This window comes from Perca fluviatilis, chromosome 21 (genome assembly GCF_010015445.1).
Source record: "Perca fluviatilis chromosome 21, GENO_Pfluv_1.0, whole genome shotgun sequence".
Classification (NCBI taxonomy): domain Eukaryota; kingdom Metazoa; phylum Chordata; class Actinopteri; order Perciformes; family Percidae; genus Perca; species Perca fluviatilis.
Genome location: NC_053132.1, coordinates 12,957,898 through 12,972,450, shown reverse-complemented (window position 1 = coordinate 12,972,450; position 14,553 = coordinate 12,957,898). Strand labels below are relative to the sequence as shown.

Genomic DNA, 14,553 nt, shown 5'->3' with positions numbered 1-14,553 from the left:
TTTAGCTGACTTGAATTGATAAATTGATGACTGGATTATGGGACCGTTGTTTACTGCTAAATGAAAAGGAGTCACAATCAGGATCTGTACAATGCAAAGTTAATAGATTATTTTATTTTTATTAAAAGGGTCAATTCACCCAAAGAACATGCCCCCCCTTACTTCTAGTTGTATCTAGTACGTTGATTGCTTTGATTTTATGAGTAGAGGTGTGAGTTTGTGGTCTGAGATGTGTGACTCCAACTCAATACACAGCAGGTGAATAAAATGTTGTCCGGTTACACACAACATTGAAACATTACTTTTGAATAATCCTCAGGCCTCACAGTCAACAGTTTTAATTGGAACTACTTTCTACTGAAGAAATGGTCACTATGAAAACCATTCCCAGTATATTCTGTAGATTATCCAGAGTAACTAGGACATTGTTTTTGGAAAGACATGCCGTTTCTTTATGTTACAAGCACCACATACAGAATTTAATTCACCTCTATTGTGTTGGGTAGAGGCATAAATCTCAGGGACAGATATTTCAAAGCGTGGGTGCATAAAACTGAATACAATCTGCATGACTAGATACCAGAAGGGGGAAGTCATAAAATGCTTGCTTTGCGATGAGGGTGAACGAACCCTTTAATTCTTCGCATTAACCACAAGATAGGATTTGATTTAACCTGACTTCAATAAGACCTGCAGTGTGTATGTTAATAAAACATCTTGTGACTCTTATCATAATTAAAGCATTATCACTGGTTTTTGGGGGTAACTCTTTCTGGCACAAGAATGCTAATAACTGAATAATTAAAAAACCTCATTTTTATTAAACACCACTTAACCATTTCGTATATAGCCACCAATGAAATGTTGGATTTGACATTTACTTTGATATTTATAATAAACATGAATTAATAAATATGCTTTCAAATGTTCCAGCAATTGTTATGCCATAAGAACAAGGAGGTGACAACGTGAATTAACAACCACTAGCTTCTGTGTGCATTTTATGCCTACTGAGAGAGGAATGAATTCAGTATCCACTCAGCTATTTGAGTGTGAAAGCTTACAGCTCCACTGGTGTTCTAGTCGAGGTAAAACTGGTATGATAACATGATAAAATAGGAAACAAGGAAGCAGTGGAAAAGTGTTCCCCTTACTCTAAAAAATGGCCAGGAGCTAAAACTGGAGAATAGAGATGATTATTTCAACAGTCAGCTGTCTAGCAGATTATCCTCCCTGCCACAGACCTCCACTATTCATCTGCCCCATGTCAAACATACACAGCAATTCTCCAGGACAACACGTTGTGGCAGATTTGCTACCTATCACAGATCCTGTTGAAGTCAACGGCCCACATGGTTCACACTCCTCTAATGGCTGGATGAGAACTGAGAAAATATTAGACTAACCCTTAAGTGTTTTTATTCCTCCTGTCTGTTCTCAAACATGATGCTCCATTATAAATTCTTGCACACATTTACTAAAAAAAATGTATGTTGTATTTTAAGTTGTACACCGAATGTATTCATCCCCACCCACAGTGAAGCAGGAGCACCATCTACTGCTGAGCTGTAACTGATACCCAACACAAACCACTCAGAGACAATTTCCTAATGCTTTGCATATAAAATATAATGATGGATGATGATGATAGACTAGACATAGCAATGAGCAGCAAACAGTGAAATACAGGTAGTTAGAGACAGTTCAACTGGTGATAACTGAGAATGCACAGGTGGAAGGGTTAGAAACAAAAGAGAATGGAAATCAAAACTTACTTGATTTGATATATCCATTATAGCTATTTTTAGCTGAGAAAAATGCAGAGACAGATGAGAGGTTACAGGGAAGAACAGTTTGTAATGAAAGCAAATTATAAATGACAACTGAAGGCTCTTTAAGGCACGGTAAAACAGAAGGATGCCTTGAAGACAACATGGACAAAGCAATGAGAAATAAAACACGGGGCAGTTGGGAATAAGATTTTCATCAATGTGGCCAGCAATTTTAAATAGTGGATCACTGTCGATGTTTGTAGGTGGCCACCTGCTGAGTAAGTTGTGTTTGAGGGGGTACAGTTAGCACTGATTTGGTGATTTGCAAGTCAAAAGACATTTAGATGTTGAGGATAAATTTGGTTTAAAAAATAAAAGTTATTTTAAACCAAAGATTTTATTCTCAATTAATGATTAATTGTTTGGTCTATAAAATGTCAGTGAATAGTACATAAAAAAATGCTACAATTTCCTAGAGCCCAAGCTGTTGTTTGTTTTGTATGAACCACAATTCAAACTCACAAAATTATTGTTTTACTTCCATATAAGACAATGGAAAACAGTTAATCATCACAATTTAGAAGCTGAAACTATGTTTTGTACTTGAAAAACGAATCGATTATCAAAATATTTGCAGATTCTGTTGATTGACTATAACGTTTTAGCAGCATTAAATTACTATATTTCAATGAGATGCAGGTCTATAGTACAGCCCACATTGAAAAATAATAACATTTAGCCTGTTTTTAACTTGGATGTCGAGATGTTTTATGACATGAAAAATGCTTAAAATGCAGACCTGCATTAACATTTAGGCGGTAGGTATGTGTGTAACAAGACTTAATATGTGACTGTATGTGTTATTAGGTCTATAGTATTGTGTTTATTTTTTCTCCTCTTTCCCAAAAGTTGTTTCCTATTCCTCTGCACTGCTTGACACAACCTGCGTGGATGCATGGAACTTTCTGTGAGTCACTTTTTGGAGCCGTGAGTCCCACACATGCTCATTAGTACCTTATTTCAACCCCTTGCTTACAATAAAGGTCATGCATTGAGCTTAAGGCAGGACAGTGACAGCAATGTTCAAACAGGGACCTTGCTGGTCCTGGCATCTGTCGCCTGCAATTGGAGGGCGCGAGCAGAGTCACAGGACTAACAGGCTAGCATCTGTCCCACAACGAGAGAGGAGGGGCGGGGGCACTCAGCTGCCTGGTGGTTAGGAACTGTCAGGCTGAGTTTCATGACAACCGGTAGCACTCCAAAAATGAAAATGCAAACATAATTTCCATGTCAGGCCGTATAAGGCCTTGCTGCATGCGTCTCCCGCACCGTGTCGACAGCAACTCTGGAGCTCGGCTAGCCAGGCGATGCTTACAGCACACAACCATGGAAGACATGTTGAGGGGTGGAAACGCCCAGAGACGTTCAACTATACACAGAATGGTCTTTGATCAAGAGACGTTCACTAAAACAGTATGACAGTCTGCAATGTTTTCCAGCAAATTGTATCAACGCTCTGCAAACTCAGACACATTCTTCATGCCTTCTGCGATACATCAGTACAATTTAACATGCCCTCTACACTTGAGTTAAGAATTTATATGCAGCTCAATTCAGCTCAGGTCGATTTACTGAAATCCAATAAGATCCAGCACTATTCTACTGTATTTTATTCCTATTGCAAACCAATACAATCCAGTTCTATTCCATTGTATTCCCTTCATAGTATTGTACAATTCTCCGTTGGCGATAAACGGGGCCCTGGTTTGTGTACTGAATATGTTTTTGAGATTTTACCCTCAGTGGTTGTCCAAGCTTTTGATCTTAATTTAGTAAAACCAGTACATTAACCTCAATATGTAAAGCTACCCTCAGAAAATCCCTTTAGGCACTCTCTAAACCGCATTTTCTTTTTATATTTAAATTAACTGTCAGTGGCGTTTATACATACAAATATCTCAAATCCTATCCTGTTCACCCATTCCTGGAGGGTAAAGTTGTGAAATATTTGGATTAAATGGATGTTATTTGGGTTTTTTCTTTAAAAGATGAAGTTATGCTCTCCAGTGACATCATTAGAGCCCTTGTACACTTCTATCAAAACAAATAATTTGAAGAAATGCATGCAAATTCTCTGCCAGGGTTCCCAAGTTTGAGTGTGCAACGAGATTTGTGGCAGGGATGCACAGCTGTACATTTTTTATGGCTTCGGCTTTAATGTCTTGTGAACATGTTGGCGAGGTCACTGGAGGGGTAAGCACAATATCTTTCAGGGGAAAATTAGTTTTCACACTCTGCAAGACTTTTGTATTAGTGACCGTTGAGTTAAGTTAAACTACAGGTCCATTTGAATTCACATTCTCTGACAAAACACCAGCAAAACAGCACACTGGCATGCTTCACAACAGCTGAAAGTCACCTCCAAAAGTAGCAACACAGGGGGAAGAAAACGAGCAGACTGAAAATCATAAAGCTAAAACACTAAAGCAACATCTATATCTATGACAGTGACGACGCAGCTGCTAGAGCTAAACAGCACACAAGCTGAAGACACACTGCACGGTTAACACAGTGCATGTTACAAACACTGAAGAGCACATGTCATGGTGACAACTTACAGGCACGTAAAGTGGCTGAGCAATCATTAACAGAGACAGCAGAGAGTGGGATGTCGCGTTGAGGGGAGTCCATGTTACAACGCACATTAACTGGCATGCAAGAGCAGTCCCGCTCTGAGCGGCCGCAATCAAAACAACATGCCAGTCTCATTTTCTTGTAGGCAGCCCTCTTGGCTACAGTCACGGGTTCAGATGAGAGGAGAGGAAGAGCAGGTTAATGTAGAGGGTCGTTCTGGAGGAAGAGTGGACAAAGGCAAGACAGGGCACAGAGGAAGGCTGCTGCTGGGATGCACAAGTTAAACTTTGTCTTGACAAGGTGCAAATGTCACATTAGGAATTTTGAATTTTTCCCACTATGTGTTTTTTCAGTTTGGGTCTTTGCTGGGATGAGTAGGGGAAATATCATGAGGTCATAAAGGCACATGGTGTGGGGGATAACATTTTGACATGAGGGGGGGGGGGGAGGGATATGATTTTTTTTAGCAGCAGAAGAGACAATAATTCCAACGAGTTCCCTCTTGACTCTCTGACTTCACCCCTAACAGCCCTTACCTCAACGTCACCGATACAACCTTATGTCCACTATGTGATTTAAGCATGTGTTATAAGTTTTTAAATCTTAAATAATTGTACTGGTTTCTAAATCAAGCAGAGAATTTAAACTGACAGAAATGTATCCAACTAAAGGTCAAAGTAAATGTGACAATTTTTTCTGCAGATAGATCTGTAAGTGCATCCAGAAAAGACAAAAATAAAAACAACAAGTAATTGTGCAGTCATCTCAGTGAATTACATCGTTTTGGGGTATGTGTCAAATGATTTATTCCTTTTATCAAAACAGTAAAAATTGTTCAGCACTTCTTCATCCTGGTGGCTTTTAGCTCTGCTCATCTTTCAGGGATGTTGCGTTTGTCAAAAGACTGTGGGGACATCTGGTGGTGATGTGGAGTAGTACTACCTCAAGCAGGCATGACAGAATTGTTGATGCTCTGTTAATATTTTGGGGGATGGTGCAATAACTAAATAAAATTGTACTTTAGGCATTGCATTCTCAGCTGTTTATCCTGGTCTCTGAACCCTGGTTCTTTCAAAAATTGCAATTCTTTTCTTATAATAATGATAAGATTTGGGTTTGTTTTTAATTTTTTTGGAATGTTTCTCTAAATTTGAAAGTGACATGCACATGACAACTGGGGGGATCCTGGCAGCATCAACCATTGTACATGCAACATTTAAAATACATTCAAACAGGTTGCTTCAATCGGGAGGTGGCAGGCTGTGTTTTCGGAAGGAAAATTAATCCACATTACTCACAATATATCACTATTAAGTGATTTTTTAAGGCAAGTATGTCAAATTCCCAAGCAGCAGGAAGAGAATACATGTTAAGATTAGGTGTTAGCTGTAGAAGTTAAGACAAAACAAACTATATTAAATCAAAGAGAAAGAACAACATGGTGGTTTTAAAGTCTAGAAACAAGCAATCCATCCAGGTACCTGTGATGTTAAAAGTCTTTCTTAATGCCTGTTAACATCACAAAGTTATCAATGAACTCGAACAGCGCAGACAGCTATTATACTAAAGAAGACATAGCAAACATTCAGAGGCAAAAAGGCAAAATGCACATTTAGAATGTATTCACAGGTGGTTTGAGGGGAGGTTATAGCTTGATTTCTCACTTCTCTGTGTGTATCTATAATAGGTAGGAATAACATTGAAAAGAGAATTTGCTAAATAATAATCTCTATCCTCTGACCCTGAGCAACCACAAAGAAAGAAAATAAAGAATACTTAAAGAATCAGTTTACCCAAATCACACAAAAGCAGATTTCAGAGAAGAAAAACCTCAGCACATAAAACAAAAACTATCTGTAGAAATAGATGCTGTGTTTTGTAATTTGGGTAAACTGACTAATTAATAAGGGCACGTGTTTATGTTATACAGAGGCCCAAACGTGTAGTTTTACCAGGGAAACTGTGCACCGGTTTGTTTTGGCTGCAGAAAGAAATACGATGACCTTTCTTCGTGTGCAAGTTACAAGAAAGTGAATAATTAATGTAAGAACTAATTGGTTTGGACACATGGCTATGTAGGTTGTGTAAATACGCCATCACAGTGCTAGATTGATACTAACTCAGTGCTGTGAAGAAATGTCACTGAAGTCAAACAAACTTTTATATGCATTCACTTACATTTCTTGCATCCACATTTCTTTATCCTTTTGGGATCACTAATGTCATCATGGCAGGCTTTACAGTAAAACAGCGCCCTGTGGAATAGAAACAAGAATTCCAAGTAAGTCGATGTCCAACATGCTGAAATAAAGTGTTTGCAGACATTGTACTTTCACTTTGCTGCAACAAGTTGTTTTAGTTTGCATGTAATCACTCTGGAACAGAAACTTTTAGTAGTATTTGATGCTTACAGAAATACTGTTAAAATAAAGGCACATATATGCATTTCATCAAACTGAATCAGATTGATTAATCATTTCTATTCCATGGTTTTCAAAAACAAGTCAGGCAAGAATTTAAGGCATGTATCAAAAGTAAAACATGTTAAGCTATCTAGCACTGGCCTAACCCACCAAATTAACCAAACAAGCCTCCCCGGCTACTTCATCCTAGCAAGCAACAAAACATTCTGAAGCAGGCAGGAAAGATTGTGGCCGATTCCCCCCACACACACACACACTTTTCTTATTGTTAAGCAGTTATATTTTACATATTTGTTTATTTATGTTATTGTTTCTTTTACATAATTGTTTATTTCCTTTTTTTTAAAGATTTTTTTTGGGGCTTTTCCCTTTATTTTGAAAGTAGATAGACATGAAAGGGGGAGAGAGATGGGGGATGACACGCAGCGAAGGGCAGCAGGTGAACCCTGTGCCGCTGCAGGACTCAGCCAACATGGGGCGAACACTCTTACTGGGTGAGCTAGAGGTCGCCCCAATTGTACATATTTTATTTCCTTTTAATATGTTTATGAATCATCATCCACCAAGGCAAATTCCTGGATAATTTTCTGATTCTGAACATACACTTGTCCATAACATCACCAGCCAACAACTTGCTAGCTAACAACAACCACCTAGCAACAAGGTAAGCTAACTATCATATTGTAAGCACTGTCAGCACGCAGCCTAGCCCACCTGGAATTAAATTATACAGCCCTCCTATGAATTGTCTACATTTTTTACTTTTTACTACAGCATGGCAGAGGCTCTATCAGAGTAGTTTTACTTTCAGACACCAGTGGATCTCAGTTTACTCACCTCTTTACTTCTTTGGCATCGCTGGCAATGAAGAAGCCCAATGTCCCCTCCTGCATTTTCATATGGTTTCCAGGGTTTATCAGGGTGCTGAGAGGATTTATAGACCAAAGATGTCACAGCAGAAAGTTATATCACAGAATTTGCTAGGCTTTGCACTAATCACTGGCAGTGTCACATGCTGGCAGGATTAGTTTTCACAACTCATTTGGCACGATAGCCTCTGTTCATTATATTAAGTTAATGAAAGCAGATAGCAGTGACACTTCCAATGGTATAAAATGAGCAGTGCATTAGAGAAACCACTAAAACAAGGCTTCAACTGTGTTTAAAGAGACCAACTGCCACCTTCCCCATTAATTTGTCAGGATGTAATCAGAAACCCCTGTTATGTCTGTGAACAAACCAATTTAGACATCAATTTCGCATGTTTTGTAAAGCAGCTTATGTTTGCAGTCAAACAGAGATGCTGATTCAAAGTAGTGTCATTACTGAAAGAAAATACTGACAGCAAATACACCTGCGTATTTAAGGTTTTTTGCATCCATGAATTTTAATGGATTCAATAATCCACTGTGAGCACGTCCACTTACCTGCATTCCCTTTGATCAGACTTGTACTCTATAGCTATCAGTAGCAGCTTTAGCTTCACATAGCAGAGTCTGCAAAAGAGAACAATATAATTAGACCTCATGGATGCTAAATATGTGTAGTTTTCTGAAAATCGTCTTAGCTTTAAGTGCCACTCTTTTCTATGTAACGTTAGAGGTCTGGTTTACATACTGTATTTGAGGCTGAGCAACCATTTTTTCTGGCATAACGTTAATGCACTTGTTGTCCTTTTTGTAATCTAAGCTTCTTCGAGTCTCAAATGAACAATGAAGTCCCACCTGCTGATTAAAGTGAAAGGGGTTTGCCCTGATGTGAGCGAGAAGCTAAGCTAGCGGTCTGTCCAGGCTCAGTAACGTAGGTGGGCTGACCTTTAAGGGGGACCAGCTATTCGCATTTTAGTGACAAGCTGCTCAGCTTAACTAATGTTAGTGTAAGCTGTTCTCACAACCAGATACAACTTTGTTATGCTTATAGTTGTTAGACCAGGCATTTGTAGCAATTGCTCCTCCTTCAAAAAAATTACGAAACAATTTAACTTTCTGCAAAAAAGTCAAAACAACATATTTGTTAAAGGTCCAATATGTAATATATTTACTGTAATAAATCCAAAAATGACCCCAATACGTCATCAGATATTAAGGAAACATATAGTTGAAATACTATCTTTTCTGACAACAATGCTAATGCCAGTATTTTCTCCTTGTGAAATTTCCACATGACGGAATTTCTGTTCGTGTTTCGGCCTGTGTGTTGTTATCAACTGTCCAGTTTGACAGAAAGGCCATGAAAGCAGCAAACGAACAAACAAGATCAACAGAGATAGAATTACCCGTCCTAAAAACAAAATGGCATGTTTCTTGCGTGACCAGAGACGTAACAAACCCCGTGTAAATATTGGAGATGTATTAGATGGAGATTGTATTAGATGGAGACAGCTTAGAGCCCAAAATGGACGCCGAGTTGGCTAATTTCCTCCTAAACACGTAATCTTTAGCTTCAGGCTAATTTATCACTGCTACAAGGGAAGGGCATTTTATGTCATTTCAACATTCGTGCACTCACATTGAATTATATAGCTAGCTAGAGTACCCGAGTTGGTTACTTGCAAAAGCAATTGAGACACAGCCAGTAAAGTGATCCTGTCTGGTACTGGCTAACGCCCCCATGCTAACCCTGCTAACTGCTAACGTTACCGGAGGACCAGGCAAGCGGGCCACGGCTGTTTACAACATGTAATGTTAGCTGCCGCAACAGTGAGTTTTTTAAGCCAAGAGAGTGAGGCTGTGAATCGGGAAGAGACGACCGTGAGTTTGCAGTGTTTAGCGATTGTTGCCGTAATTCTAAGCCAATAAAGTGTGTTCAGTCGGGTGGAAAGGACTGCAAGGTAGTGTTATTTTTAGCGGTTCCTACCGTAATTCTAAGCCGAGGAAGTGTGTCTGTCCGTCAGGTGGAGAGGACAGCGATGTTGTTGTGTTTTTAAGTGGTTCCTGCTGTAATTCTAAGCTGAAAAAATGTGTCTGTCAGTTAGATACAGAGCTCCGCGTGAGCACGGGCTTTTATGACTGTCAATATAGCCAGCATTTAATGTTAGCTACTCAGCTGTGCTGTGAAGTAATGTCTGGCCTATGTGAGACAAGCGTCTAGCAACGTTGTTGTGGATGCTGCGGTATCAGCCTGGCAACCTCCGTGAACTTTGAGTCTGGGGAGGAGGGGGCGGGGGAGATGACTCTCTCCAGTATTTTGAATTTGTACTGCAGTAACTATTTTAAACACTAGCTGTCAGTATTACATATTGCACCTTTAAATCTTATATCTTTTTTTTTGCAGCATTGCACCAAATTATAGACAGTAGTATCGATTAAAAGTATCAGTAAGTATCGGTATTGATGACCAAGATCTATATTGGAATTAATATAATCCTAGATACCCATCCCTAGCGATGGTTGCTTTTTTATTCCATTATCTGTAGGTCACAATACCAATCATTACAATTATTGTCGTTTTCTCGTAAGGGGATAATTTGCAAGGCTTGAGAAAACAGGCTTTTGTTTTCTTCTCTCAAAATAACAAAAATATGTAACTTGTTATCTCAAGAAAATTACTGAATTATTCTGACATAAGATGATTATCTTATAATCTTGAGATAAATAAAATCATTGAATTTGTAATTGCAACCACAGCAACTTTCAGATTCCATAGAGACCTGTAGCTTTAAGGTTAAAACATTATCTCATCATAGACTTACACACTGTTTGCACATCTTCACTCTCTTACTACAGACTCTTCATTTAAAAGTGAAAAGACCAATGCTAAATGCCACAAGTGTTAATTTCTTGCATAAAACAAAAAGAGGAGACCACAAAGTACTACTTTTACTTTAAAAAAAAGCCCTTGTTTCAATGCACTTACTCGCAAATTACAGGGAAGGACATGCCCACAAAGGCACTCGACAGGTACTCAGTGTACATCTCATTGGATACTCCTTCCAGGTAATACTTCTGCCACGTGTCCTCTTCAATCTACAACAAAGATGTATAACAAAATACAAAAAACTGTACCATTACAAAAAGAACTGAACACAAAAAGCAAAATAGTGCAAGCTTAATTTATTTCTTTTACAAGTTCATCGCCACCAACTCACATGCTGCACATGGGCCTCATCTGGGATAATCAATATTATCTATTCAGACTGTGTATGGCAAATTTTACTTGTGAACTTAATCCAGTGAGCACAGATGGGTGCATCTTAGCTGTGGCTACCTTGATGAAGGACCTCATGGAGAAAAGGTTGGCCAGCATGGTGGAGAGGCCCTGAGCCAGGCAGCTCTGAGCGATGAACCCCAGCTTTAGCTCCGCAAGGCAAATAGCGTCATCTCCTTCCTTCCAGTTCCAGCTCGGGATGTTCAAAAGGTGGGCCTTAAGGCAAAAAAACAAAGTAACGTGGTAGCCTTACAGTACTAACAAACATAAATATCAATATCAAAATGCTTAAATACAACAAAAACCTCAAACATCTAATTAATAAATCAAGTAAAAGCAACATATTATACCAACCTTATTGTGGTACTGCAACATTTGAGTGATTATTCTGATCTTTGGATGGTAGTTCTTGATAGATATTACTCTGATGCATGACAGGAAGGACAAAACAAAATCAGACCACTTGCAGAGACTTTTCCTGTGTCAGTGTCTACTTTTTCTGGGCACGTTTGTATCATTCAAACATAAAAACTTCTTACAGCTAAAAAAAAAAATATAAAAATCTATTAATGTATATGATTACACTCTGACACGCTCGCTTACACTTACATTTTGAAGTCCAGGAAGAAGGAACAATATGAAACTCCCTTTTGGAAGTACTGTATGATCTTTTGGTAACATGTCATATTTCCAATCCAGGCCTATTGTATGTATTGTGTCAGTGGATTAGATTATTGAGCATTTGTCTAATGCTATATTAATGAATTCCTGAATGAATTGCCTTAATACAATTCTCCATTAAGCTTTTTGTGTTGTATTTATATAGCAGTGGATCTTTTGAAGAAAATAACTTGTTTCCTCATCCAAATTTGTTATTGAAAACTGTAATTGCCTGTGCACACGCTGATGAAGGGCGCTGCCCTAAACGTCCGTTTTGTGGCAATAAACTATCAAATTGGAGTGCTGTCCTAGTAGCCCAAAGCTGTCTAACTATCCACGTGAGTTGAGTGCATCCAGTCCTATTGTTCTTCCACTCCAAAGCAATGTACATTTCTCAGAAGCTACACGACAATTAAACATAAATTGGAGCAGCTGCTTTGGTTTACCTCATGATGTTGGATGCATCCTCGGCATCAGGGTCTGCACAGTATTTGTTGGCTAAGATCAAACAGGCATCAGCTGATTCGATCTGGAAACAAAAATCACACACGGCAAACAGAAAACATCAGTCACTAACTTTAAGTATATACTTTATAGACAGCACAGTTTCCCTCTGAGCCACAGAGGACAAAGTCTCATCTGTCAGTTACCTTGACTCTGGCCAGGTCGTGTGGGTTCAGGACAGATCCTTGGTAAAACTCCACCTGAGTGAAGTGGCGCTTGAACAAGGCTTCCAGCTCAAGATTAGGGGAAATACTGAGATAAAAACAAGAGAAATTCTTAAATCTGAGGAGGAGCACTACTTCTATTCTCCTGAAGAGATGATTGTTTTTTCTTGAGTGATGGAATTTGCGGTTTTGTACTTACTTATGGAGAAAAACAATTTCTACATTGACATCATCCCTGTCCTTGTGTAGGAAGTCTTTTAGAAAGTTGGACACACTCTCAAGTGTTATATGACCACAGACCACGATGTGCCTGGAAAACGAGGTGCAGAACCATAATGAAACTAAAATGTAGTCTGAATAAAAGTCAACAACAAAGCACACACACAAATTGTTGTTTTATCTTCATCTTTGTCCTGGAATCAAAAGGTAAATCTGAGATGGGAGAGATGCAATGGTACAGTAATCAGTACTGTTTTTAATTTAGGTAATTTATTTGAAATGATAAAAACTATGTTACAGGATAGATGTTTGATGTTCCGGTCGTGACAGGTGAGGACTGAGAGAGTAGGTCAGAGAGCACTGTGGATTTCAGTATCAGATTATAAAAGGATCAGTTTACTTAGATGGAGATTATGAAATCAGCACAGTTTATCTCGATTCCCACACATCACAGATTCTTTATGTACAGTACAGGCCAAAAGTTTGGACACACCTTCTCATTCAAGGTGTTTCTTTATTTTAATGACTATTTACATTGTAGATTCTCACTGAAGGCATCAAAACTATGAATGAACACATGGAATTATGTACTTAACAAAAAAGTGTGAAATAACTGAAAGCATGTCTTATATTTTAGATTCCTCAAAGTAGCCACCCTTTGCTCTGATTACTGCTTTGCATACTCTTGGCATTCTCTTGATGAGCTTCAAGAGGTAGTCACCTGAAATGGTTTTCACTTCACAGTTGTGCTTTGTCAGGGTTAATTAGTGGAATTTTTTCCCTTATTAATAAAAAAGCAAAGGGTGGCTACTTTGAAGAATCTAAAATATAAGACATGTTTTCAGTTATTTCACACTTTTTTGTTAAGTACATAATTCCATATGTATTCATTCATAGTTTTGATGCCTTCAGTGAGAATCTACAATGTAAATAGTCATGAAAATAAAAAGGAAACGCATTGTATGAGAAGGTGTGTCCAAACTTTTGGCCTGTACTGTAAGGAACCCAGTTTAGATTTCTTCCTATGTGTTTATGTTTTTATGATTTATTTAGAAAATAATTTCATATGTTTACTCAGGTTGCATCTCACTGCACTGCAGTGATTCTTTGTGACTTTAATGTACAATAAATGCATCGGAATCATTGTTATTTTGCACCACTTGTTCCGCTAATTTGTAAAGGAAAACAGTCAAGAGGATGTTACATCTATGACAGTAATGGTGCAAATGACAAGAAGAAATGAAGAAGAAGACAAAGGGAAATAATAATGCATTAATATTTAAATGCAAGGAGTCGAAAATAAAATCATACAGGGATAAAATTGCGTCCACAGATGGTCTAAATTTCTCAAAACTGTTGGTGAAAAGTTGGGACTATGTTAGCTGTTAAAACTGTAAAGCCATTATGTTGACCAGATGTTTATGTGAGTAAATCTAACCAAAAACACAAACAAGCTGACTGTTTACCAATAATAAAAAAATGTAACAGAATAATGGCTACAGAATTGTACAAGATACACAAACATGACTTAGGAAGCTATAATTGTGAGATTTCTACAAAATAAAAGAAGCAAAGATTTGGTGAGAGAGTTTCCAAAACCAAGTCTGACTTCTTCAAAACTAAGTGAACAAGCACAAGTACCAAAAGCATGCTACAAGAAGCCATATTTTGTTTAGAGGCATCCAGCAGAATCTCACTATCTTTAGAAACAGCTGCAGAGCTTAGGACACAAAAGTGTTTATGTTAAAGGAATAGTTTGACAGATGGGGAAATGCACATTTTTGATCTTTGGTCTGTGCGTTAAATATGAAGCTAGAGCCAGGAGGCGATTAGCTTAGCTTAGCTTAGCTTAGCGGGGGTGAAACCGCTAGCCTTGTTCTGTCTAATGACAAAAATGCACATACCAGCACATCTAAAGATCACAAATTAACATGTTTCTTAAAATCCAGGCACACAAATTTATGTAAGAGATAAGTTGTATTTTTACGGTGTGTTAAGCTGTTTTTACACCATAGAGTGGCAACCGCCTAC

The 14,553-nt window shown here is 38.2% G+C and overlaps 1 protein-coding gene across 11 annotated transcripts in view; it reads right to left on the bottom strand.

The window, feature by feature from the left end:
- The window catches only part of LOC120550674 (calcium-activated potassium channel subunit alpha-1-like), a 96,692-nt gene that overhangs the window by 26,556 nt on the left and 55,583 nt on the right, over positions 1–14,553 (bottom strand). For 6 of the 11 annotated variants that reach the window (XM_039787335.1, XM_039787326.1, XM_039787327.1 and 3 more), the window contains 12 exons: positions 12,503–12,613; positions 12,286–12,391; positions 12,082–12,164; positions 11,330–11,399; positions 11,036–11,191; positions 10,685–10,794; positions 8,257–8,325; positions 7,667–7,753; positions 6,585–6,661; positions 5,705–5,713; positions 4,391–4,564; positions 1,776–1,808 (listed from right to left, as the gene is read on the bottom strand). In XM_039787335.1, coding sequence (XP_039643269.1) covers positions 1,776–1,808; positions 4,391–4,564; positions 5,705–5,713; positions 6,585–6,661; positions 7,667–7,753; positions 8,257–8,325; positions 10,685–10,794; positions 11,036–11,191; positions 11,330–11,399; positions 12,082–12,164; positions 12,286–12,391; positions 12,503–12,613 — 1,085 coding nt within the window. The remainder of the gene's footprint in view (positions 1–1,775; positions 1,809–4,390; positions 4,565–5,704; positions 5,714–6,584; positions 6,662–7,666; positions 7,754–8,256; positions 8,326–10,684; positions 10,795–11,035; positions 11,192–11,329; positions 11,400–12,081; positions 12,165–12,285; positions 12,392–12,502; positions 12,614–14,553) is intronic. The other 5 variants (XM_039787331.1, XM_039787336.1, XM_039787332.1 and 2 more) reach the window with 3 other exon arrangements.